The sequence below is a fragment of the Ahaetulla prasina genome, chromosome 2 (genome assembly GCF_028640845.1).
Source record: "Ahaetulla prasina isolate Xishuangbanna chromosome 2, ASM2864084v1, whole genome shotgun sequence".
Taxonomy (NCBI): domain Eukaryota; kingdom Metazoa; phylum Chordata; class Lepidosauria; order Squamata; family Colubridae; genus Ahaetulla; species Ahaetulla prasina.
The window spans coordinates 150,962,941-150,988,079 of NC_080540.1; the positions used below are offsets into that span (position 1 = coordinate 150,962,941).

General features: G+C 44.3%; 1 protein-coding gene across 3 annotated transcripts in view; it reads right to left on the reverse strand.

Moving 5' to 3' along the window:
- Positions 1 to 649: 649 nt before the first annotated feature.
- The window catches only part of HLF (HLF transcription factor, PAR bZIP family member), a 73,163-nt gene continuing 48,673 nt past the window's right edge, over positions 650 to 25,139 (reverse strand). For 2 of the 3 annotated variants that reach the window (XM_058165708.1, XM_058165709.1), the window contains 2 exons: positions 5,153 to 5,373; positions 650 to 2,834 (listed from right to left, as the gene is read on the reverse strand). In XM_058165708.1, coding sequence (XP_058021691.1) covers positions 2,616 to 2,834; positions 5,153 to 5,373 — 440 coding nt within the window. In that variant the 3' untranslated portion in view covers positions 650 to 2,615. The remainder of the gene's footprint in view (positions 2,835 to 5,152; positions 5,374 to 25,139) is intronic. The other variant, XM_058165710.1, reaches the window with a different exon arrangement.

Sequence of the window (25,139 nt, forward strand, 5' to 3'; positions counted from 1 at the left end):
GGCTGGTGCTTTTTCCAAAGGCAACTGGACTTCCCTGGTTTTTTTCCCTTGGAGACATTTTGCTTCTCATCCAAGAAGCTTCTTCAGTTTTGTTCAGTTTGGAAGAACTAAAGAAGCTTCTTGGATGAGAAGTGAAAACGTCTTCAATGGAAAACAAAGACAGTCCAGTTGCCTTTGGAAAAAGCACCTTTGGGATAAGACTGTCAGAAATTGAACATCAGTGGAAATTTAAAAAATGCAGTCTGCTCAAACTCCAAAGATAGTGTAATGTAGGCCTTTTTTTTAATGTGGTTTCCAGTTCTCTGGTCAGTGAATTACCATACTTTTTGGAGTATAAGACGCACTCCCCCTCCCCAAAAGACGGTGGAAATGTTGGTGCATCTTATACACTGAATACAGCCATTTTTGGCCTCCTGAAACCCCGTCCAACCCGTTTTCACCAAAAACAGGCCCCGTTTTTCATGAAAACGGGGCCTGCAGGGGGTTTGGGAGGCCTGCAGAGTGCTTCTGGGGGACAGGGAGGGCAAAATTGTGATGCATGGGGGTTTGGGAGGCCAAAATGGGGCGTTTTGCCTCCCAGCCTCAGGAGAACTCTTCAGGCCTCTCAAACCCTCTGCAGGTCCCGTTTTCAAAAACAGGCCCGTTTTCATGAAAACGGGGCCTGCAGGGGGTTTGGGAGGCCTGCAGAGTGCTTCTGGGGGACAGGGAGGGCAAAATTGTGATGCATGGGGGGTTTGGGAGGCCAAAAATGGGGGCGTATTTGCCCTCCCCAGCCTCCAGGGGAACTCTTCAGTCCTCTCAAACCCTCTGCAGGTCCCGTTTTCGCGAAAAACTGTCTCATTTTTCACAAAAATGGGACACACAGAGGGTTTGAGAGGCCTGCAGAGTGCTCCTGGGGGCCGGGGAGAGCAAACACTTTTTTTTCTTGTTTACCTCTTTGAAATATTGATGCGTCTTATACTCAGGTGCGTTTTATAATCCAAAAAATAGGGGTATCTTGATTTTTGTATACAATTTCATCCTGACCTAGTGTGGCAATCAGCATTACTTAGACACGCCAAGAACAAAACTGGATTCCTTGAATAGTGGGTGATGGGCCAAAGGCAAGCATCACTTGACCTTTGTCCCTAATGGTGGATGGCTCCAAACTCCTCCGGTTATGCCAATCACAGATTGGCTAAGGGCAAGGACTAGGATCTGCACAAAGAGCTGGAGTTGTTCATAAGAGCAGCTTGACCATCAAAAGCAGACAAGCGCTCTTCCAATTGCCAAATTCAAGACCCCTGTGGACTGAGCAGATTGGAGAAAGATTTGCAAAAGGAGCATAGCAGGTCGCTAGCTGAATTGACACTCTGAATTCCCAGAAAATGTAACTGATAGTTTCTAGATTTCCACTTGCTGGTCACAAAGTATAAAAGAAATCAGATGAAAGACAGAAGTTATCAGCTGGTCAGCTCTTGATAAGATTGAAACAAGTGTTTCAGAGTTGGAGTCTGAAGTGTTTTGCACACCTGTATAATTTAGTGTTGTGCCCTGCACATCACAAAAAAGGGGGAGGAGGGTTGGTACAAGCAAAAATTTAATTCACCTAAGGCAAGAATATGCTTTGGCCTTATCCGTACAGTATACATGGATACTGTGCAGACATCTGATGAATATGTTTTTGCTTGTCTGGTTAGGGATCATTTTTATGCAAACTACCAAGAAATCTTTAATGTCTTTAATCTTTAAAGAGCACTAAAAAGTTACAGTATTAGGGTACCAAAGTCATCCAATGCCCACGAGAAATATTTTAATCTGTACAAGAGAATTACTGATTATGCCCAGGGGATGCAGCCTATTTATAATTTTAAAGCAATGAAAGGAAAGTTATCTGTTCCTTATTTCTCTACAAGGAGGATATAAAATACATAATGAATCTGAAGATCTAGTTTATTTACCAAAATGTAAAAACATACAGCAAATGAAAACCAAAACAAAATAAAAAGGCGAATCTATAAATTAGTATCTCTGCAGTATAGCATGAATATCAATTGTGCATTATTATCAGTAAGTTTACACTGCCTGATGTGCCTAAACCAAAAACGGCTTTTTCTTTTTTTCTCTTGTTCTTTCCCGTTACCAGGGTGCTTTTCTTTCATTTTCTTTCTTTCTTTCCCCCCCCCCCCAAGTTAAATCAAAAGAATGGGATAGGGTAAGACAAAAAAACACAGTTTAAGCAGCACTGGAAAATATATACATACATATCTAGATGTATGTACTCCATAAAAAGTTTAGTATGGCCAGTCTCAGCCAACCCAACCCTACAAAGAGGGTTTCATAAAAACACAAGAGCCAAGACAGACATGCACACTTATTCACAAGTATGTCTGCACAGGTGTGCACAAGCACACGTGCGCACGCATACACACAGGCATTACACTGGTTCTGTTTCTGCTTTCTGTTAAAGTGCCCATGACTGAAAAGTTTGGGTGAGGTGCTATCAAACAGGAAACACACTGTCCCATCTATTTAAATGCCAAAACCACAAAATTGAAAAAAAAAAAGTAGATGGGAAGAAAAGAAACAGGGGGATGGTGGTGGATGGGATGGGGGGGGGTTGGATAGGAGGCCATCTAGAGAGGACCATGCCGAGCTTCATACTTGACAAGGACGTTCTTGCATTTGCCCAATTCTTTCCGTAGGTCAGCCACCTCCTGGCGCAGAGCCGTATTCTCCTTCTCAAGGAACGAGGCACGGATAGCAATCTGGTTTTCCTTCAGCCTCCGGGCATCTCTGGATCGCTTGGCGGCCATGTTGTTCTTTCTACGTCTTGCCCAGTATTTGTCATCCTGCTCATTAATCACAGAGGAAAAGAAAATCGGTGTTAGATTTCAGTAGAGGAATAGAGGCCCAAAAGGCATCAGCAGGATTGTAGGTATCCTATTGTGTTCAACTCAAACACTGTTGTGTTGAAAAGCAAGTGCAATATAACATTTCAGGACTGGGATATCTTCCAAAATAGAAATAGATACAAACTACTTATCTACTTGTACAGTTTGTAGTTTAATGTTTCTTTTTAAGTGGTAGGTAGGTAGGTAGGTAGATAGCTAGCTAGCTAGCTAGCTAGCTAGATAGATAGATAGATAGACAGACAGACAGACAGACAGACAGACAGACAGACAATAGACAGACAGACTTATATAGATTAAAAAGATGATATATGGTGAGATACCACATAAACAACCGGAGTCTTCATAATCTAGCAAAATAACAAGGAGATAAGGAGACTTTTAAATCTTTAGACTTTTATTGTATACTGCTCAGAGTCCCTCTCTGAAAATGTGAAAAATAAATAAATAAAATTTTACAACTGCATTGAAGCATCTTCCTGATCCTGGCATCCAGTGGAATGATAAACCCTAGCATCCCAAGTTAATCAGGGTGATGGGAGCCAGCGCATCAAGAGGATGCCAGGTTAAGAAGACGGGTGAAAGAAAATCAAAGAGAATCAGGAAAAAGATTTAGCAGAGGTTAAAACTTCCCCAGTTTCTTTGATGGAACGCTTACTCTTTTCTCTCAATTTAAACAATAAAAGTTCCACTCTTCCAATTTAAATAGTAACATTCCTTTGGTGCTTTTAAAGACCTGAACTTAAATCTTACTTAGCACTCAAAAATAAGTGTCAGTACATTCACTGGAGTTTACTTCCCAGCAACTGTGCAAAGAATGGCATGCCTGCTCCATAAACCTATTTGTCAGTGGATCATATCTTGGCTGTGAATATCTTTTAAATCAGGTTTTTAGCAAAGTACTAGGTCCTAAGTGGAGGACCTAGTACTTGGCTAAAAACCCGAGTTAAAAGATATCCTATGAGGAGAAAAAAAGAATAAAGCTGGATATAAATGTGTAAATCAGATGGAAATGACTAGGAATCAACAGGAGCTAGCATAATGACTCCTGCACTTCATTGCTGAATGCAAACACATGTGCAGAGAGTTTCTTAACTTTTTCAAGACCACAGAATTATATACCAAACAAGATTGGATTTTTTTTTTTAAAGGGACTCTTTTAAAATAATGGAAATAGTACATGCTGTAATAAATCAACTTGCTTAAGGGAATTAGCACCTCCACCTCACCTGAGTTGGCTCTTTTTAGCTCTGTCACAAATCTTTCCGAACAATCTCTGCAGTGCCTCTGCATTTTAAAAGCCTGGGATTCAGAGGCAAGATTTATCGCATCTGCAATTCTTCATAGTTATCCTATTTATAATTGGTACAGCGTATGTCCAGCTTTCTGAGTTCAGAGAAGAATTGAGAATTTCAATTCAAGAGCTATTCCTTTGGAAGTAGCCTCACTGAACAACATCTGATTTCAGGTAAAAAGTAAAGGTAAAGGTTCCCATCGCACATATGTGCTAGTCGTTCACGACTCTAGGGGGCGATGCTGATCTCCATTTCAAAGCTGAAGAGTCAGCGCTGTCCGAAGAAGCCTCCATGGTCATTTGGCATGACTCAATGCCAAAGGCACACGGAAAGCTGTTACCTTCCCACCAAATGTGGTCCCTATTTTTCTATTTGCATTTTTTACGTGCTTTCGAACTGCTAGGTTGGCAGAAGCTGGGACAAGTAACAGGAGCTCACCCCGTTACACGGCAGCACTAGGGATTCGAACCACCGAGCTGCCGACCTTTCGATCCACAAGCTCAGCATCTTAGCCACTGAGCCACCGCGTCCCCCTTAAAGGTAAAAAGCACAACACATTTCCCTGAAAGGAAGACAAATCTTGAATTTAAGGTGATCCAACCTTGTTCACTAAAAGGAAGGGTGCAAAAATTAAAATGAAAACAGGAAAAAGACCTCTGCAATTTTCCTTAGGTTAGATATCTAGGATTGTCAACTCCAGCTGAACCCATTCTTGGAGATTCAGTTGGAGAGCTCTCTTTCACTGGTTCTCATAATACGATATTTGTTTATTCCTGCACCACATGTAACTGTAACTGTACCACATCAAATTGCTGTCCTTCCTGTTTCTATCACAAGCATGGGAGAGAGGCCAGAAAAAGACACGGTTTCTTTAAGACAGTTATCAATGCATGTGGCCTCTCTACCTATGCATGCTCCCATTTACTTTTTCCCTCAGCACAGCCCTAGACACCAGTCCCAAGTTACCTTCAGATCTTCGGGAATGAAGACTTTGCGAGCTTTCTTAATCATCGGCTGGGGCTTGAGCTCCTCCTCCGAGAACTTGCGCTTGCGAGGGTCAAATATTTCCTGACCAGGAATGCTAGAAAGAGCAAGATCGGCAGGATCTGGTTCATACCCAACTTGAACCTGAATGCTGTCGGGATCAATGGGACTTGGCGTGCTTCGGTTTGTAGGCAAGATCTGACCTGAAGAAACAAAAAAACCCCAAAAACAACAATTGAAGCTTTATCAATAGAAGAAAATATTTGCAGCTCGGGGTTGAACTGTGGGGTTCTTGGTGCTCTCTGAGCTTGGTGGTTTTCTTGCAGACATCTCATGACCCAACTAGGTAATATAATCAGTGTTAGAAAGGAATGAAACCCCCATTCCTTTCTAACACTGATTATGTTCCTTACTTCGGTAATACAGCATTACTATATCCTACAGTGGACAGGGCAACCTGGTGTATATGAACAGAACAGAGAGCAAACCCCACTCCCTTCTAGCACTGAAGGGTGGGAAATGAAATATCTGCAAGGCAATAACCAAGGTCTCTCAGAGAGACCAAGGACTCCACAAACGATGTTTTGAAACCATAAAGTAATAATATTGCTCAGTTAACCACCTTAACCCCTACAGAGTATAATCGGTCACATTCCCACTTTCTTGTCCTCTAAGTAAGCTGGTGCTTACACCCCTATTCTGGAAAGCAAGCCCTGGTCAGTTTGTAATATTCTTTGTCTTCTCTCTAATATTCTAATATTGGATGCTCTCAAAACCATGTTCACAGGACTATCTGAGAACATAAGAAGAGCCAATATTCTGGCACAGCGTGGCCAAGTAGGCCAACTTAGGAAGGACAGACACATGGACAGGAGAGCAACCGCCCTTTTCCATTACTGTTCTCTAGCAATTAGCATTAGGTCATTCTGTCTTTGACCCGAGGTGTAAAGTTACTAAGAACAATATCAACTTTTATATATATATTTTCTGAGTTTTTCACGGGTGTTTGTATGTAGGTCTTTGGTTGTTCGGGTTTTCTCCCGTGTAAAATTGGAAGTGGACGAAGTCTCATTCATCATCTTCAGGCTTCAGTTTCGTGCTTCTGGGAGCAATGTGATGATCGCAGCTGTTAAAAGGAAGTTAAAAGGAAGTTAAAAGGAAGAAACAGCTGCGATCACACATTGCTCCCAGAAGCACGAACCTGAAGCCTGAAGATGACGAATGAGACTTCGTCAAAACGTCGCCAAGACACTTCCAGTTTTACACGGGAGAAAACCCGAACAACCAAAGACCGACCTACATACATACATACATACATACATATATTCTAATATTGGTACAGTTATTTGGTAGATACTAGTGTTTATATCACAGAACAGCCTTTTAGAAAATTTAAGTCTGAGACATAATGAGAAGCTTAGGTTTATACAAGTCTCCAACTAAGAATAGACTCAAGAACTGAATACAGTTTATCTCTCCTGTTTTGTTTTGTTTTTTTGTTTACATTTATATCCCGCCCTTCTCCGAAGACTCAGGGTGGCTTACAGTGTGTAAGGCAATAGTCTCATTCTATTTGTATATTTACAAAGTCAACTTATTGCCCCCCCAACAATCTGGGTCCTCATTTTACCTACCTTATAAAGGATGGAAGGCTGAGTCAACCTTGGACCTGGTGGGGCTTGAACCTGCAGTAATTGCAGGCAGCTGGTTTTAATAACAGGCTTCTTATAGCCTTGAGCCACCACGGTTTTCACTTAAGACCCATTAGCAATTAAAATATTGGAATGGGAGCAGGGCAGAGGTAGGTTTCAGCAGGTTCTGACCCGTTCTGGAGAACCGGTATTGGAAATTTTGAGTAGTTCGGAGAACCGGTAGTAAAAATTCTGACTGGCCCTGACCCATCTATTCTCTGCCTCCCAAGTCCTAGCTGATCGGGAGGAAATGGAGATTTTGCAGTAACCTTTTCCTGGAGTGGGATAGAAATGGAGATTTTACAGTATCCTTCCCCTGCCATGCCCACCAAGCCACATCCACAGAACTGGTAGTAAAAAAATTTGAAACCCACCACTGGAGCAGGGAGACCCAAGTCCAGGGCCATCCTTAGCCAGGGAAGTTCCCTGGCTGAGTTTTGGTTGGGAATTCCCTCTCAGTCCAGTCTACCTCACAGGGTAGCTACTGTGGTGAAATAAAAGAGGGGGTGCTGTTCACACTACTTCAAGCTGCTGAAGATGGAATATAACACAAATAAAATAATCCAGACTATTTTAGCATATGAGAAAGTAAGACTATCCGTAGTGGCCATGAGGATGTCACATACGTGCCACCTCTTGGATGCCCAGAAAAAGATTCCTCTTGTGAGTGTGAGGCTTTGGGTGTGATAACTCAGCATGGCACCATTCATACTCACATATGGAAGTAAGCAAGATTTACTAAAGCTTGAATAAGGATTGAGAACGCCCAAGAATATGTACAGACCCAGCCTGGGATGACTTCAAATCCTAATTCTGAATATTGGCTGATAACTTCCCAATATAGACCAATCCCTGGAAGTCAGGGGCATGCTAAAGTATCAGGTATCCCTGGCTGATGGCGGCATCCTGCTGCTTCTTTTGCCGCTTGCGCCCCCCGGTCCGGTGAATTAACATCCCAGCGACCGCGGGTGTGGTCCGAGGACCTTTTCGGACCTGCGGTTGCTGTGCCTGAAGTCGGAGAAGCCGGAGACGGGGCGGGCGAAGATGGCGGCCTTGCGGAGGTGCGTGGGAGGGCGGCCTGTCCTCAGCTGTTTTTCAGCTGTTTGGCGGTTAGCGGCGTTTGTTTTCAGCGCCACTGACTGCATCCATCGGACTGCAACCCCCAGATTGAGCCTCACGGCCCCTGGCCCCCAGCTCTTTTATCACCTCCCTGATGATTGCAGGGTGAGCGGTGGGGGTCGACGGCCATGTGGAGGTGTGGGGGGGGCGTGTGCCATCTATGCCGCTACGCCCGGCCTGCGTTTCTCGGCTTCTTGGCCCGTTTCGCTGCAACATCTCCCCCGTTGGCGGTTGAGGCTTGGTGGCCATGTGGAGGCGGCCATGTGGAGATGTGGGGAGGGGGCTGTGTGTCCCCAGCTGAGGACGGCGCCCATTCATCGGCGCCCTGATTGTGCCCCTGGACTACGCCTCCTGGTCTTCTAGCTCCCAACTCATTGACCATCTCCCCCATTGAGTGTGGGGGTGAGCGGTGGACTTGACGACCATGTGGAGGCGTGGGGGTAGGGCGGTGTATTTCCCAGCTGATACCGTGGATACCCATCTACCCCCGCCCCCTGACCTCCTCCCTGGACTGCTGGAACATCTCCCCCACAGACGGCATTCTCCGGCCCAGTGGAACATCTGCCCGGCGGCCGTTGGATGAGGCCTAGGCCTCTTGGTACCCACGGCTGCCGCGCACGGTGCTGGAGGAGGGGTGAGCGACGAAGGATAGCGGACAGGATGAGCCGTAGGAGGCTGATGGTGGTCCGGCCGGATCGACGTTTCCGTTTTGTTCCTCTAGCTGCAAGACTGCAACTGCGGCATCTTCGACGGCCGGATCCTTTGGGATGTTGCCTGGTTCTGCCAGGAGGGGCGCGGGAGGTGAGGAAGATGGCCCCTTGGATGGCATTTCCAGATACCCGTGGAGGACGGAGCCGGAGACGAGAGGAACACCGGAGGCATTGTTGTCTCTGTTCGACGTGTCCTCCTTTTATATGGGGGACAATGACGGACAGTGAAGGAGGCGACGGAAGCACCATCTACTTCCTTGAGGGGACTCGGGTTATGGAACAGAGCAGTCGTGTTTCTTTGTCCTGGTTGGGTTAAGACGGTTTACGATCTTTTGTCTGTTAATCCACCAGGATTAATATCATGGACTCTACATCTAACCATGAAGGACTGCTTGTTCTACTCTTTCCATCTGGTACCGGACCCCGGAAAAACATCTTAGCATAACATCTCAGCTGATAAAGGGGACGAAATCAGCTGTCGGCCGATGCCATGCGTTACTTGCCACATGAATTCTTGCGCCTGCGAGGTACCCCCGCCTCGCAGGAATGGCCCTCCACATTACCGAGGGCCAGCCTTATTGACGGATTTTGGGACCCAGAGAGGTGGCATGCGTCGAGGAAGAATCTTTGGGGTTTTTTAGAAAACAATTTTTTAAAGGGGGGGAGGGATAGGACGGGTGTGGGGGGTAACTCGTCGGGGAGGGGTCCAGTTACCGCGCTTGCTCGCGGCGTTACTTTATCGGGTCTGAAGGCAGGGGGGGAGGGGTATGTTCCTGGTTTAGAGGGTCGTTCCATCTGTATGGTAAGTGGGAGAGGCAGGTATGGTGGAAGCGGGGGGCCGCATCGATCTTTGGGAGCACGTGCTTGCTGTTTAAAAGCGATCGCGTGCTCCGGCCCCTCAGACTTCACCCATTTCCCGGGCGGCCAGGATCCTCAGAGCTTGGGCCTCCAGTTGATGTTATGCAATGTACGGTCTGTAGTTAACAAAGCCCCCCTGATTTGTGATCTTATTCAGGGGGAGTCCGCGGACCTTTTGGGCATTACGGAGACCTGGTTGGGCACGGAAGGGGGTGTCCCCCTTGTTGAGCTGTGCCCTCCGGGTTTCCGAGCATTCCATCAACCGAGGGCCCAAGGTAGGGGTGGGGGGGTGGCGGTTGTTATTAGGGAAAGTCTACAGCCGAGGGAGTCCACTGTGCCTCAGATAGCCGGTTGTGAATCCCTCTTTGTGAGGTGGGGCCATAGAGGTCAGATGGGCTTGTTGATCACGTACCTGGCTCCTTGCTGCGTGACTACAGCCCTGCCTGAGCTGTTGGAGGTACTTGCCGGAGTGGTGGTTGAGACCCCCAGACTTATGGTCATGGGGGATTTCAACTTGCCATCGACCAGCTTGTCTTCAACGGCAGCTCGGGAGTTCCAGGCCTCCATGACGGCCTTGGACCTGATACAAATAGCTGATGGCCTTACGTACATTGGGGGAGGCACGCTGGACCTGATTTATATCTCTGGACAGTGGTTAAATGATCTGGAGTTAGGAGATTTAGTAACAGAGCCTTTGTCATGGTCAGATCATTGTCTCCTTCACTTGGACTTTTGGACCGCTACCCACCACCGCAGGGAGACGGAACCAGTACGGTGGTTCCGTCCCAGGCGCCTGATGGACCCGGAGAGGTTCCTGACGGAGCTTGGGCTGTTCCCTGAGGATCTGGCCCACGGCACGGCTGAAGAACTAGTTGCGGCCTGGGAACAGGCCGCAGCTGGGGCTTTAGACCGGGTCGTGCCTTTGCGGCCTCTGACCCGGCGTAGATCTCAACCAGCCCCTTGGTTCTCCGAGGAGCTGAGGGAGATGAAACGCCGGAGAAGACGCCTAGAGAGTACCTGGAGATCCAGCCGCTCCGAAGCTGACCGGACACTAGTTAAGTCTTATTCTAAGACTTACCTAGTGGCACTGAGGGAAGCGAAGCGTTCCTACGCTTCCTCCCTCATTGCGTCGGCAGATAACTGCCCGGCCGCCCTGTTTCGGGTGACCCGCTCTCTCCTTCATCAGGAGGTGCGGGATGACCCCTTATAGGGACAGGCCGAGGAGTTTAGTGGTTATCTATATGATAAAATCGTTCAGCTTCGGGATGGTCTGGATCAAAATTGGGATGATCCAGATGAGAAGGCGGAGACTCGTCTTGTCGAGATTGTTTGGGATGAATTTGACCCTGTGGCTCTCGAGGACGTGGACAGGTTGTTGGGGAGGTTACATGCCACCACATGTTTACTGGACCCGTGCCCCTCCTGGTTGGTGCTGGCCGCACAGGAGGTGACATGAGGCTGGCTCTGGGGGATTATCAATGCTTCTCTGTTGGAAGGGGTTTTCCCTGCCGCCTTGAAGCCTTCCCTCCTCAAGAAGCCTTCCCTGGACCTAGCTGTTTTGGGAAATTATCGTCCGGTCTCCAACCTGCGCTTTGTGGCAAAGGTTGTTGAGAGTGTGGTGGCGTGTCAGCTTCCCCAATACCTGGATGAAGTTGTCTATCTAGACCCGTTCCAGTCTGGCTTCCGACCCGGATATAGCACGGAGATGGCTTTGGTCGTGTTGGTGGATGATCTCTGGAGGGCCAGGGACAGGGGTTGTTCCTCTGCCCTGGTCCTATTAGATCTCTCAGTGGCTTTTGATACCATCAACCATGGTATCTTGCTGCAACGGTTGGAGAGTTTGGGAGTGGGAGGCACCGTTTATCGGTGGTTCTCCTCCTATCTCTCTGACCGGTCGCAGACGGTGTTGACAGGGGGGCTGAGATCGACCGCGAGGCACCTCACTTGTGGGGTGCCGCAGGGGTCGATTCTCTCGCCTCTCCTATTCAACATCTATATGAAGCCGCTGGGTGAGATCATCAGTGGTTTTGGGGTGAGGTACCAACTGTACGCTGACGATACGCAGCTGTACTTTTCCACCCCAGGCCACCCCAACGAAGCTATCGAAGTGCTGTCCCGGTGTCTGGAAGCCATACGGGTCTGGATGGGGAGAAACAGGCTCAAGCGCAATCCCTCCAAGACAGAGTGGCTGTGGATGCCGGCACCCCGGTACAGGCAGCTGCAGTTGCAGCTGACTGTTGGGGACGAATCATTGGCCCAATGGAAAGGGTGCACAACTTGGGCGTTCTCCTGGATGAACGGCTGTCATTTGAAGATCATTTGATGGCCGTCTCCAGGAGAGCTTTTCATCAGGTTCACCTGATTCGCCAGTTGCGCCCCTTCCTTGATGCCCTTGATGCCCTATGCACGGTCACTGCGCCCCTTCCTTGATGCCCTTGATGCCCTATGCACGGTCACTCATGCTCTTGTTACCTCCCGCCTGGATTATTGCAATGCTCTCTACATGGGGCTCCCCTTGAAGAGGACCCGGAGGCTGCAGTTAGTTCAGAATGCGGCTGCGCGGGTGAAGGAGGGAGCCACACGTGGCTCCCATGTAACACCACTCCTGTGCAGACTGCACTGGCTCCCTGTGGTTTCTCGGGTGCACTTCAAGGTGTTGGTTACTACCTTTAAAGTGCTCCATGGCTTAGGGCCAGGGTACTTACGGGACCACCTTCTGCTACCCAACACCTCCCACCGACCCATACACTCACACAGAGAGGGGCTTCTCAGGGTGCCGTCCACCAAGCAATGTCGGCTGGTGGCCCCCAGGGGAAGGTCCTTCTCAGTGGGGGCTCCTACCCTCTGGAACGAACTTCCCACTGGATTACGTCAACTGCCTGACCTTCGGACCTTCCGCCGCGAGCTGAAGACCTATTTGTTTATTAGCGCGGGACTGGCTTCGTAATTTTAAATTTTATAATTTTATATGTTTTAGAGGGTTTAGTTTTAATGGTATATTGTTTTAAATTTTAGCCAATTATATAATGAGTTTTTTAATCTTTGTTTTATTTGTATATTGTCTATCTTTTATTATGGCTGTGAACCGCCCTGAGTCCTTCGGGAAAAGGGCGGTATAAAAATCTAATTAATAATAATAATAATCATCATCATCATCATCATCGGGTGACATATTCATCACTTTACAAAAAGGAGCAGGTCATGAAAATAGCATAGATCTCCTCTTTGAAACTATTGTCCACATTCACCCAACCCGTCTACGTAAAATATTGGCTCATTGCACTAGCACCAATATACTGTTGCCAGCCGGCCAGCAGCAGATCCAAAGTGGCCGATAAGGCTGAAGAGAAAGTTAAGAGTTCTCCCCTTATTTTATTAAAATGAATGTTTTTATAACGTCTCCATGCTGCTTCAAGTAATCCTTGAGTTAGAGAAGCTGGACGCAGGAATGCCAGACCAGCACCTGTTCTCTCTCTTGAACGGCTGATCGGTCAGATTGACTGTTGGTGCACTGAGCCCTGAAAATTAAGATTACATAAGGAAAGTTGGGATCCATTTGCACAGCTCTTTCCCCATCCATATGCTCATCTGCTCATCTCGCTTCCATATGCTGCACCAGCGACACATCTCTGACCCTTACAAGCGTTGTTCTTTGTCAGCTGGGGTTTGTGCTCAAAACAGACAAAAATCATCTCAAATGTGAGTCTCTCGAATCGTTCGTTGCAGTACACTATGCATTGCTTTCCAAAATAACAGGACATTACAGGAGAAAAGTGCAGACTAGGGAAAGTTGTTTTTTGGAGGGCACAAAAGTTGTTGATTCCATGGAAGTTGTGTCTTGTCTAATTCCTTCTAGCAAGCAATGCAACAGTGCCAGTGTTGCTGGCAGAGAGGCCCGAAAAGCCCTGGGGAGAAGTTCTCCCCCATTTTTGTTTTTTTGTTTTTAAACAAAAAAGGAGAGATCCAAAGATTCATCTCTTGTACCAATAATAGAAAGTTTCCTTCTCACACTGTGGGCCAGGATGCTCGGTGCCAAGGTGCTGAAAAATGGGCATATGCTGTTTTAGTTTTGCAAACTGAACAGATGATAATAGTGAGGGTAAAATCGAAAAGTGGCATTTGATGATAGGCTTAGCCTTGTTTACACATCTCATTTGTGGCAGATGCCAAAAAAACCTCCTCGGCGGTTGAGCAGGAAACTAAGAATTCTTGGTTCAAGCACAGTCTCCAACCTACTCCTTCAGACTTTCTTCAAGGATATTATTATTATAATAATGGATGGTCAATCATGCTTTATTGTACAGGTAGTCCTTGACTAAAGGGATGTGGTGGCTCAGGGGCTAGGACGTTGAGCTTGTCGATTGAAAGGTCGGCAGCTCGGCGGTTCGAATCCCTAGTGCTGCTGTGTAACGGGGTGAGCTCCCATTACTTGTCCCAGCTTCTGCCAACCTAGCAGTTTCGAAAGCACGTAAAAATGCAAGTAGAAAAAATAGGGACCACCTTTGGTGGGAAGGTAACAGCGTTCCGTGCGCCTTTGGCGTTGAATCATGCCGGCCACATGACCACGGAGACGTCTTCGGACAGCGCTGGCTCTTCGGCTTTGAAACAGAGATGAGCACCGCCCCCTAGAGTCAGCAACTAGCATGTATGTGCGAGGGAACCTTTACCTTTAACTTTAGTCCTTGACTTGCGACCACAATTGAGCCCAAAATTTCTGTGCTAAGCGAGACAGTTGTTAACTGAATTTCCCCCCCCCATTTTATGATTTTTCTTGCCACGGTTGTTAAGTGAATCACTGCAGTTCTTAAGCTAGTAACACAGTTGTTAAGTGAATCAGGCTTCCCCGTTGACTTTGCTTGTCAGAAGGTCGCAAAAGGTGATCACATGATTCTGGGGACACTGCAGCTGTCATAAATACAACGCAGTTGCCAAGCTTCTAAATTTTTGATTATGTGACCGTGGGGATGCTCCAACTGTTTGTAAGTGTGAAAAATGGTCATGTCCCTTTTTTCAGTGCCATTGTAACTTCAAATGGTCACTAAAGGAACTTTTCTAAGTCAAGGACTACTCGTATTCAGACCATTCTGCATAAAGTTACATTTGAAATGCGTTACATATTATAACCATCCACTAACAAATATGGAAGTTTTCATGCAAATGAAGCACTTCTATCTTGTGTGAGTGACATGGATAATTTTGGCTGTGATATTCCGAGATGCCCTTTGAATAATATATTTAAACACAGCACGAACACTCCAAATCTATATTGTTCTCATGCTTTCGCTTGTACTGTTGTGACACCAAAAGCAAAACTGTGGGATGTTTCCAAGAAGATACATTTTGCTTCCTGCCAAACTGGTTGCATCTATTACACCATTTCATATATTTCAAAACCAAACCTGTGAATTCAAACGTAAACTCGCACTGAACTACAGCCCATGTTGATGTACATTGCTACAGGATTTGAAAAAGTTGCCATTCCTCACTTACATAGCTGGGGTTTGTGTTTGCTTGTGTGTGTAATGTGTGCGTATAAGCGACAAGCAGGCTCACCCTTCCACCTGTGAATGAGAGATATTTCTATTGATCTTTTTTCTGACCTTTCTATTAAGTACTGTGTTGCATTGTGATAATTTCTCTACCAGGGACAGGAACATGGCTTTAACAATAAAATTGCCTACCGGCTATTAATCTCCGTACGGTGCTACAGCTCAACCCACTAAACGCGCATGGCCAAATTAAGTCCCTCTCCAGCTCACAATGATACAAACATGCCTACTGAACCTTCTGTAGGATCTGTTCTTGTGCCTCAATCTAGGATGCTTAAATTCTCTTCAGTTCAAGGTGGGTCAAAGGAGGACAGTGTGAAAAAGATCACATGCCTCGCAGAAAAGAGCAGCAGAATAACTCTGCATCAGCACACTGTGCAGCTGTGACAACAACACCCAACTACAAGAGATGGTCAGCAGACCAGAAAGGCTGCAGGGTAGGATCAGCAGGATTTCTTCCTAAAGTTAAGGCAAAATATTTGATTCCACATTACAGCTCTCTGAAGCGGCTATTCATGCTCACTTTTGATTCTAATTCTATCTTAATTAAGCAGATAAATTCAGCTGAACAGAAGGCTGGTCCACCCCCTGAAAATGAATACACAATCAATTGGATGCTCAGCAGATGAGGCTCTGTCACAATTTCATCAAACTCGATTTCATTGAGGGCCGCATCAGGGTTGTGTTTGACCTCGGGGTGCCACAGTGGGCGTGGCCAGGGTGGGTATGGCCAGCTCGACGTTATTCAGGTCAGGGGAGCCTGTGGTGGCCCGAGCTCTCTGCCAGGGAAAACAGGCTCCTGAGCTCCATTTTTGGGTGCAACGGCCTCCTGCAACCTCCTGCCAGCGAAAATGGAGCTCAGGAGGGCTCACGTACGGCCCTCCCAAGCTGTGTTTTCACTGGCAGAGGCACCACAGGTCAGTCTTTCGCTGTTTCCAGGGCGGCCCCACGAACCAGATCTAAGCATCCTGCGGGCCGGATCTGGCTCCCAACCCTTCAGTTTGACACCCCTGTCTTAAGACAATCTTCTGCAGTTATTTCAATAGGCTATTGGCTTTATCCAACCCTGAATCCAATTATTTAGAGTCACTATATGATCATTGCCCGGACCTGGTAGGAATTCTTGGTTTTATTTATAGGTACGGCCAAATGTATCCATGTTTTGGACTTTATCTTTAATGATTGGGCCCGTTTATACATACGATGCTAAAAATGTGTATGTGTATGTATGTGTATACACACACACACAGATACATCTGTAAAACAACCTTAAATTTGATTTTTACTGCAGGTTTGAAAGGAAACTACAGCCACCTATCTCCACAACCCCCATCTCAGACACACCAATAACAGCCAAGCCTCCTACAACTGACCCCATCCCATTGGGTTCACAACCTCTAGTGATCACAGAAAAGGCAGTGTAGGACCTATTTCACAGACAAAAGCCAGGAAAAGCTCCAGGCCCAGACAAGATAACTCCTTCTTGCTTAAAAGTCTGTGCTGACCAATTGGCCCCCATCTTCACCCATATCTTCAATAAATCACTAGAGATGTGCTATGTTCCTTCTTGCTTCAAACGCTCTACCATCATCCCAGTGCCGAAGAAGCCCACTATCAAGGAACTGAATGACTACAGACCAGTTGCTTTAACATCTGTAGTCACGAAAGCCTTTGAAAGGCTAGTGCTTTCCTACTTGAAAATCATCACGGATCACCTTGCAATTTGCATACCAAGCAAATAGATCAACAGATGATGCTGTTAATATGGCTCTGCACTACATCTTACAACATCTTGCATCTCCAAAGACCTATGTAAAGGTCCTTTTTGTAGACTTTAGTTCAGCATTCAATACCATCATTCCAGACACTCTTCTAACTAAGCTAAACCAGCTACAAGTACCTGAACAGACGTGTAAGCGAATCACAATCTTCCTAACAAACAGGAAGCAGCAGGTGAAGCTAAGCAGGATCACATCAGACATCTGTACAATTAGCACAGGGGCCCCACAAGGCTGTGTGTTCTCCCCACTTCTCTTCTCTCTGTATACCAATGACTGCATCTCCAACGATCCATCTGTTAAGCTACTGAAGTTCGCAGATGACATAACAATCATTGGTCTCATTCGAGACAATGACAAATCCGCATATAGACGTGAGGTCGAACGACCAGCCTTGTGGTGCGACTGAAATAAACTGGAACTGAACACACTCAAAACTGTAGAAATGGTGGTAGACTTTAGGAGAAACCCTTCCATACTTCCACCTCTCACAATACTTGACAACACAGTATCAACAGTAGAAACCTTCAAATTTCTAGGTTCTATCATATCGCAAGATCTAAAATGGACAGTTAACATCAAAAACATCATCAAAAAAGGACAACAAAGACTGTTCTTTCTGCGCCAACTCAGCAAGCTCAAACTGCCCAAGGAGCTACTGATCCAGTTCTACAGAGGAATTATTGAGTCTGTCATTTGCACCTCTATAACTGTCTGGTTTGGTTCTGCAACCCAACAAGAAAGTCACAGACTTCAGAGGATAATTAGAACTGCAGAAAAAATAATTGCTACCAACCTGCCTTCCATTGAGGACCTGTATACTGCATGAATCAAGAAGAGGGCCATGAAAATATTTACAGATCCCTCACATCCTGGACATAAACTGTTTCAATTCCTACCATCAAAACAACGCTATAGAGCACTGCACACCAGAACAACTAGACACAAGAACAGTTTTTTCCCGAAGGTCATCACTCTGCTAAACAAATAATTCCCTCAACACTGTCAAACTATTTACTAAATCTACACTACTATTAATCTTCTCATCGTTTCCATCCCCATTCTCTTTCCACTTATGACTGTATGACTGTAACTTTTTGTTGCTATCATTAAGGGTTAAATTGTACCCTATGACCATCATTTGTGTTGTAAATGTTGTACCTTGATGAAGGTATTTTTTTTCTTTTATGTACACTGAGAGCATATGCACCAAAACAAATTCCTTGTGTGTCCATTCACACTTGGCTAATACAAAATTCTATTCTATTCTATTCTATTCTATTCTATTCGTCCTCAAATGCCTACTCAATAAAACAGTCATGTCTTCCAAGATGAAGTAGATCAGTTTACACAGTATCATTGTGAAGATATTTCCCAGGATAAGTTATAATGATTTCCTTCACCTCATGAGAAGACCTCCCACTGCAGAACACTGAAGGGACCCTGGTGGGACCAAGAGAAATTAAGATACACATGGATAAAATTCTATGACATAGTGGCTGGAAATTGAGGTCTTATACATCTGGAGAACAACGAAGCCTGGATGAGGGACGTTGAAGGAGTCAGTGGTTTCAACTCTACCTCCCAACAAGATGGAGAATTATGTCATTGGAAGGCAGAGGAGTGAACTGAGGGAAGAGTCCCCAGAGGCTTAAGACTATATATGGAAAGAGGCAAGAAACAGGAGATAGTTCTCCCTTTAAAAACCCACTCACATTTTTACCCGCCCATGTAAAAACAAAATGAAATTGTACACTGATTTTCAATGTGATATGGTCAAATTTCTGCAGCACAAATCTGAGTATTTTGGGAGGCATTGTTGCAAAGGAGTTAAGGGTGGGAGTGGAATTTGGAACTTCTATACCCACACTTAAAACTTATAGTAATAATAATAATAACTTGATAGATAGATAAAAATGCCAAACCCAGTCTAAACATCTGGCTGACTATGCAACAAACCTTAATAATACCAATAGTAATCGGAGCCTTGGGTGCAATCCCAGAACATCTGGAGCACCACTTGTATACTATTGGTATTGACAAAATCACCATCAGTCAATTGCAAAAGGCAGCTTTTCTCGAAACATCCTATGACAATACATTTAACACCATCGAAGAACAACATCTACCTATCCCAGGTGCTTGGGAAGGACTCTGTAAGTGGACAAAATGCCAAATCCAGTCTAAACATCTAGTTGACTGTGAGGAGGAGGAATGGGGAGGAGGACGGGGGAGGAGGGAGGAGGAAGGGTGAAGGGGAGAGGAAGAGGAGGACAATGACAATGACGTTTGGACAGTGGAGGTGGGAGTACCTGGAGACAACAGAATAAGCCGGAAAAAGTACTTGAGATAATCAGAAAATACAAAAACTTCCAAACAGAAGTGAAACAACTAAAGCAAAAGAAAGCAAAAATAGTACCAATAGTAATAGGTACCTTGTGTGCAATCATCTGAAACATCACTTGAAGATCATCGGCATTGACAAAATCTCCATCAGTCAATTGCAAAAGGCAGCTTTACTTGGAACAGCTTACATCTAGTAACAATACCTTTAATATCATCACACAACATGTGCCCATCCCGGATCTTTGGGATGGACTCAATAAATGGACAAGAATGCCAAATCCCATCTAAACACCTGGTTGACTGTGCAACCAGCCAACCAACCAACCAACCACCACAAGATTGCGTTACCAAAGCTAAGCCATTTTGTCACCCAATTTAATCAGTGAGATCTCGGGATGTTTATAAACGAATTCACAGGTAATCTATGGACTATCATCCATGCGATAAGCAATACTATGCAACCTTAATACTCGCCTAAACCTTCATCTTTTCAGTCATTGTCATATGAACGGTTGCATCAATCATTATTCATGCAGTTCTTGAACAGAGGGAAACTGATTCCCCTCTGGAGCCCATCTTTTATAGGACTACCAAGTCATCTTGACCCAGCAAGATTTAGCCTCTTTTAAAGGGAAAAAAAAGGCAAGAAGATTTTATAGGTAGGCAAAAAGAAGGCATATTGGGATTAACTGGCCAATCTCTGTGTGATTTGCAGTATAGCAGATTAGGAAAAATTTCTGACTCACAAATATTTAGCAACAGCAGAGACTAAATGCTCCTCTTTCCTACCTTAAATTATATTGCAGAACTGAAGGAAGATTGAAGTAACCAGGAGTGAAATTTTTGCACTGGAAGATATTCAGTGTTCTTCAATTCAAGCCATATGGTTTTTGCACTAGGTGTTTGTGATGATAGTGAGACATCTTGAAAAATAATGAAGCCAACTCTGTTAGTCTGACCTCAGCCAATCTCCAAACATCCAATTCAGTTGGGCTGTCAGCAATCAGGCTGTATTTAGCCTGTATTTTAGAATATTAAGTCAATGAGAGTCACTTAACTGAGATGAGTGGCTATAACAATTGAATAAATAATAATTTGTGGAAATTTTGCAAATGTGATTTGTTTGCATGGAGTTCACATACATAGGTTCAGTGGTGGTATTCAGCCAGTTCTATCCGGTTCGGGCGAACTTGTAGCGGCGGCTGTGGGAGGCTCCGCCCCGACGTCATCACGTCCTGTTTTTGACACTCTGCGTGTGCTCCTATTTGCAAACCAGTTGCAAAGGTAAGTGAATACCACCCCTGCATAGGTTTGTATATGTGCACAGATTTAACCAGCCACTCACATACACATATAAAACAGTGAAAAACAATCTTAACAAAAATATCCATCAACCCAGGCGGACATTGTTTTTAAAAAATGCTGGAAAATAATATTTAGTATTGGCTATACTTCATCCAAGGGACACAGTGGCTCAGGGGCTAGGATGTTGAGCTTGTCGATCGAAAGGTTGGCAGCTCAGCGGTTCGAATCCCTAGTGCTGCTGTGTAACGGGGTGAGCTCCCATTACTTGCTCCAGCTTCTGCCAAGCTAGCAGTTTCAAAAGCACGTAAAAATGCAAGTAGAAAAAATAGGGACCACCTTTGGTGGGAAGATAACCGCGTTCCGTGCACCTTGGTGTTGAGTCATGCTGGCCACATGACCACGGAGACATCTTCGGACAGCGCTGGTTCTTCGGCTTTGAAATGGAGATGAGCACCGCCCCCTAGAGTCGGCAACGACTAGCACATATGTGTGAGGGGAACCTTTACCTTTACCTTTATACTTCATCCAAAACTAACTGTAATGCTAATCAGCTCAGTGGGATTTGCTTCTGACTCAACATTATATGGGGCAGCATCACCTATAATGGCAAACCTGGTTTGGCCATTTGCATTAAAGACTTGTGTTTTTTTTATGTGCTCTTTTTTTCACAACTTCTTTTGGGTTTTCAGATTGTTTATCTGTTGTTCACAGAAATTAATCTGCCATTACACTTTACAAAAACCATATTTTCCTGTGTTTAAATGTCAAATTATGGCTTCTATGAACTATGGCTTCTATGAATGAGAACCAATTGCAGTGTATTAAGTGGGAGTGGAAAGGAGAAGGCATGAGCGGAGGTTGGGGATATGAAGTCATGGTTTTGTATTCCATCTAAACTGAACCATCTGATTCTGCTGCTGATTCCATTTCTGGCACTAAGAGACAGCTAATCACATGCTTTCTTTTCCAACTAAAATAGTCATGATTTAAGATTTATATAGCCGCCCAATTCACACATGATGATTCCGGATGGCGTACATTAAAAATCAACAATATAAAAACCCCAGAGAGACACACATACACAAATACAATCTGTGGTGGTGACAAACATGATCAGATATGCCATTTGATAAGCTCCAAATCCACCTGGGGTCTCCCAGACCCACTGACAGAACCATGTCTTTAGAGGCCTTCTTGGAAAAGTAGCCAGGAGGCTAAGCTTATTTCCAAGGGAATGTTATTCCAAATGGAAGGAGCCACTACAGAGAAGGCCCTTCTTCTAAGTTGCAGAACCATCTCTAGCTGGTATGGGTTCAGTCAGTGGATTAATTTAGAAAGCAAAATGTTCACAAGACAAGTTAACATAAACCTAGAATCTCTACCTCAAATTAACCTTTAAAAAAAATGTTGAATGCTTAACGCTGGCAAAAAAAAAAGTTTACTTCTAGCATTTTGAGTGTTAAATGGCCCAGTTAGAAGAAACAAACCCTACTGCTCCATTGTTCTGTGGCACAGCCACAGACAACCTATTAAGACTTTGTTCTTAGCAACTTTTTAGAAAGTTTTTTAAAATGGGCATGAGTGATTGCTTGGGTGCTTTTTCTGTTCCCTACGGAACAGTATTTGCCAAATCTCTTTGGTGTTTTTGCACCACACCCCTGCGGCCTAGTTTCAAAAGAATGTCAGGGCTGCTTTCTACCCTTCTTACTTACCTATGACGCAAAAGAAAGTGACTATGATAGCTAACCCTGCACGCAGCTAAAAGTTCTCCTCATGCTCATTATAGGAAGACCTCAAATGGCAACCAACAGATTATAACAATCATGACATGTTGAGGGAGAGATTATTATTATTTTTATTTTGAGTAAAATTCAGATCAGTGCTCAATCATGAAACCCATTGGTTGTTATGTAAACAAGGCACTTTTTATTAGCGCCGTATGTCTTATAAGAACTAAAACATATCCAGCTCTTGGCTCCTAGGAAGGAGAATGAAATATAAATGTGATCCATAGAATCAGACATAATCCCTTCAAGTTTTGTTATTGCACAGATGACTCATGGCAGAGCAAGTGATTAGGAGCAGATGTGAACGGAAATTTGCAGTTATCTGTTCCTTAGTTTCATGTGTTGTTTTCCTCAGCAAATACACCAATGTCCAGAAGAAATGTATACACAGCTGCAAGCTCAGTTGGTTTGCGAAGGAGCAAGGAAGCAAAGTGAACTTTTCTCCAGCAGGGGGAGCATTATCCATGCCATATTTTTTTTCCCCCCCAATGCGAGTGTGCAAAGAAAGGGAGGGAAGTGTTTTTGTTTTGCTCTGTTTGTTTTCACTGCGGCTTCTCTTCCAATCTTGGGGCTAAGTGCCTTTCAGGTTTGGGAGCCTGAAAAATATGTCAGTAAATTGGATACTGAAGGAGCACTCACCTGCTTCTTTAGTCAAGACCCTGACCAACTGGAATGTCGGCCCTCCAGTCCATCCTTTGACCAGCACTGCCCTAAGTCAGTGCTGGTTTAGAGACAAGAGGCCTCTTATTCCTACCAATTTGCATTTCAGATCTGAAGAACTCATTATAAGAGCAGATATATTGTAACGACATTCTTTGGCAGATTTGGCCAAACAATTGTTAGATTAAACATGATGTGCTGATAAGTCACAAGTGGCTGGATTCGCACAGCACGCTAAAATGTGTGTCGTGGTTTACAACAGCAATAGCATTTAGACATATACTACTTCACAGTGCTTTACAGCCTCCCCTAAGCGGTTCACAGAATCAGCAAATTGCACCATTCCCCCCAACAATCTGGGTCCTCATTTTACCGACCTTAGAAGAATGGAAAGCTGAGTCAACCTTGAGCCAGTCAGGAATGAAGGAATCGAACTCCTGGCAATGTGAGCAAAATTAGCCTGCAATACTGCATTCTAACCACTGCGCCACCAGAGCTCAATCACCATGGTGATTAGATTCTCTGAACAAACCTTTGCTACCAAAAGCAAGCACACATTATGGGTTAGTGCAGTGTGAATTCAACCCGTTTGCTCTACTAGTATGAAATACATTGAACAGAGCTAGGTTTTAAAACTGGTGTGCCAGAGCTGGGAAAGATGCAAAAAAACCCAACCAAGGCAACCTGAAAGTAAAGGAAATTCTACTCAGAGGAATAAGAAAAGGGACTTTTTAGTTTAAAAGAGATAAATGATACAATATTATAAAATATTGCCTACATGTGAAGGCAGCAGCTAAAAAGAGCAGTTTGTGGAATTTGAGATAACCCAATGAAGCTAAATGAATGGAGATTCAGACTAAAGAAAGACAATAATTTATTTATACCGTGAATAATTAAACTAGGGAATTCAAACTATCTAAGAAAATACCAATTTAGACAAATCTGGAAATTCATAGAAAAGAAAGCTATCAATAGTGGCTCGTCTTGGCTAGAGACTGCTTATGACAACTGCTCTAACATCAATTGTTATGGAACAATAACAGAATAGGGTTATTGATCTCATGGCCTACTTACCAATTTCCTGAGTTCATCAACTAGAGTTAGCGGAGTTCCTATGGTTTTGAGTAAGAAGCAAACAAACCTAGCATCATTTCTGTCTTTCTGCCTGCCTGTTTGTCTGTCATATTGGGACCTGTTACTTAGGAGTAGGGCAAGAAGAAATGTGCAGATGCTACTTCTACAAATAGTAAGCAACTTCCATAATACTGAATTATAACATCAAAATTTGGATCACCATGAAGTCAAATGCAACATTCTAATATGGGCAAGTCATGGAAGAAAATATACTGTACTTAACTTTAAGAATTACTACCTATATTACACAAATATGTGTGTGCATCTTCAAGTCAGTCTTGATTCCTTTTTGGTAATATTTTCAGAAATGGCTTGTCACTGATTTATTTCTAGGTCCCAAATCACAAGAAGGCTTGATAGCAAATTAATAGGCCCTAAAACAGTGTATAATTACTTGGAAATAAGTCATACTGCACTCTGTGGAATTCCTTCCAAATATATATGCAGATTTAGAAACAAATAACATTTTATGAAGAGCATCATATTTGTTACAGAAAACCTAAGACCAGCTATCTCACAGAATGGCATGAGATAACTTAACGACCAATGAGATATTCTGCTCTATAGAATAGAATTATAGAATTTTTTTTTTATTGGCCAAGTGTGATTGGACACACAAGGAATTTGTCTTGGTGCATATGCTCTCAGTGTACATAAAAGAAAAGATACCTTCATCAAGGTACAACACTTACAACAGTTAATGATAGTCATAGGGGACAAATTTAACACTTAATGATACAACACTTAATGATAGTCATAGGCTACAAATACGCAATCAGGAAACAATATCAGTATAAATCGTAATGATACAAGCAACAAAGTTACAGTCATAAGTGGAAGGAGATGGGTGATGGGAACGATGAGAAAATTAATAGTAGTGCAGATTTAGTAAATAGTTTGACAGTGTTGAGGGAATTATTTGTTTAGCATAGTGATGGCCTTCGGGAAAAAACTATTCTTGGGTCTAGTTGTTCTGGTGTACAGTGCTCTATAACATCGTTTTGTGGGTAGGAGTTGAAACAGTTTATGTCC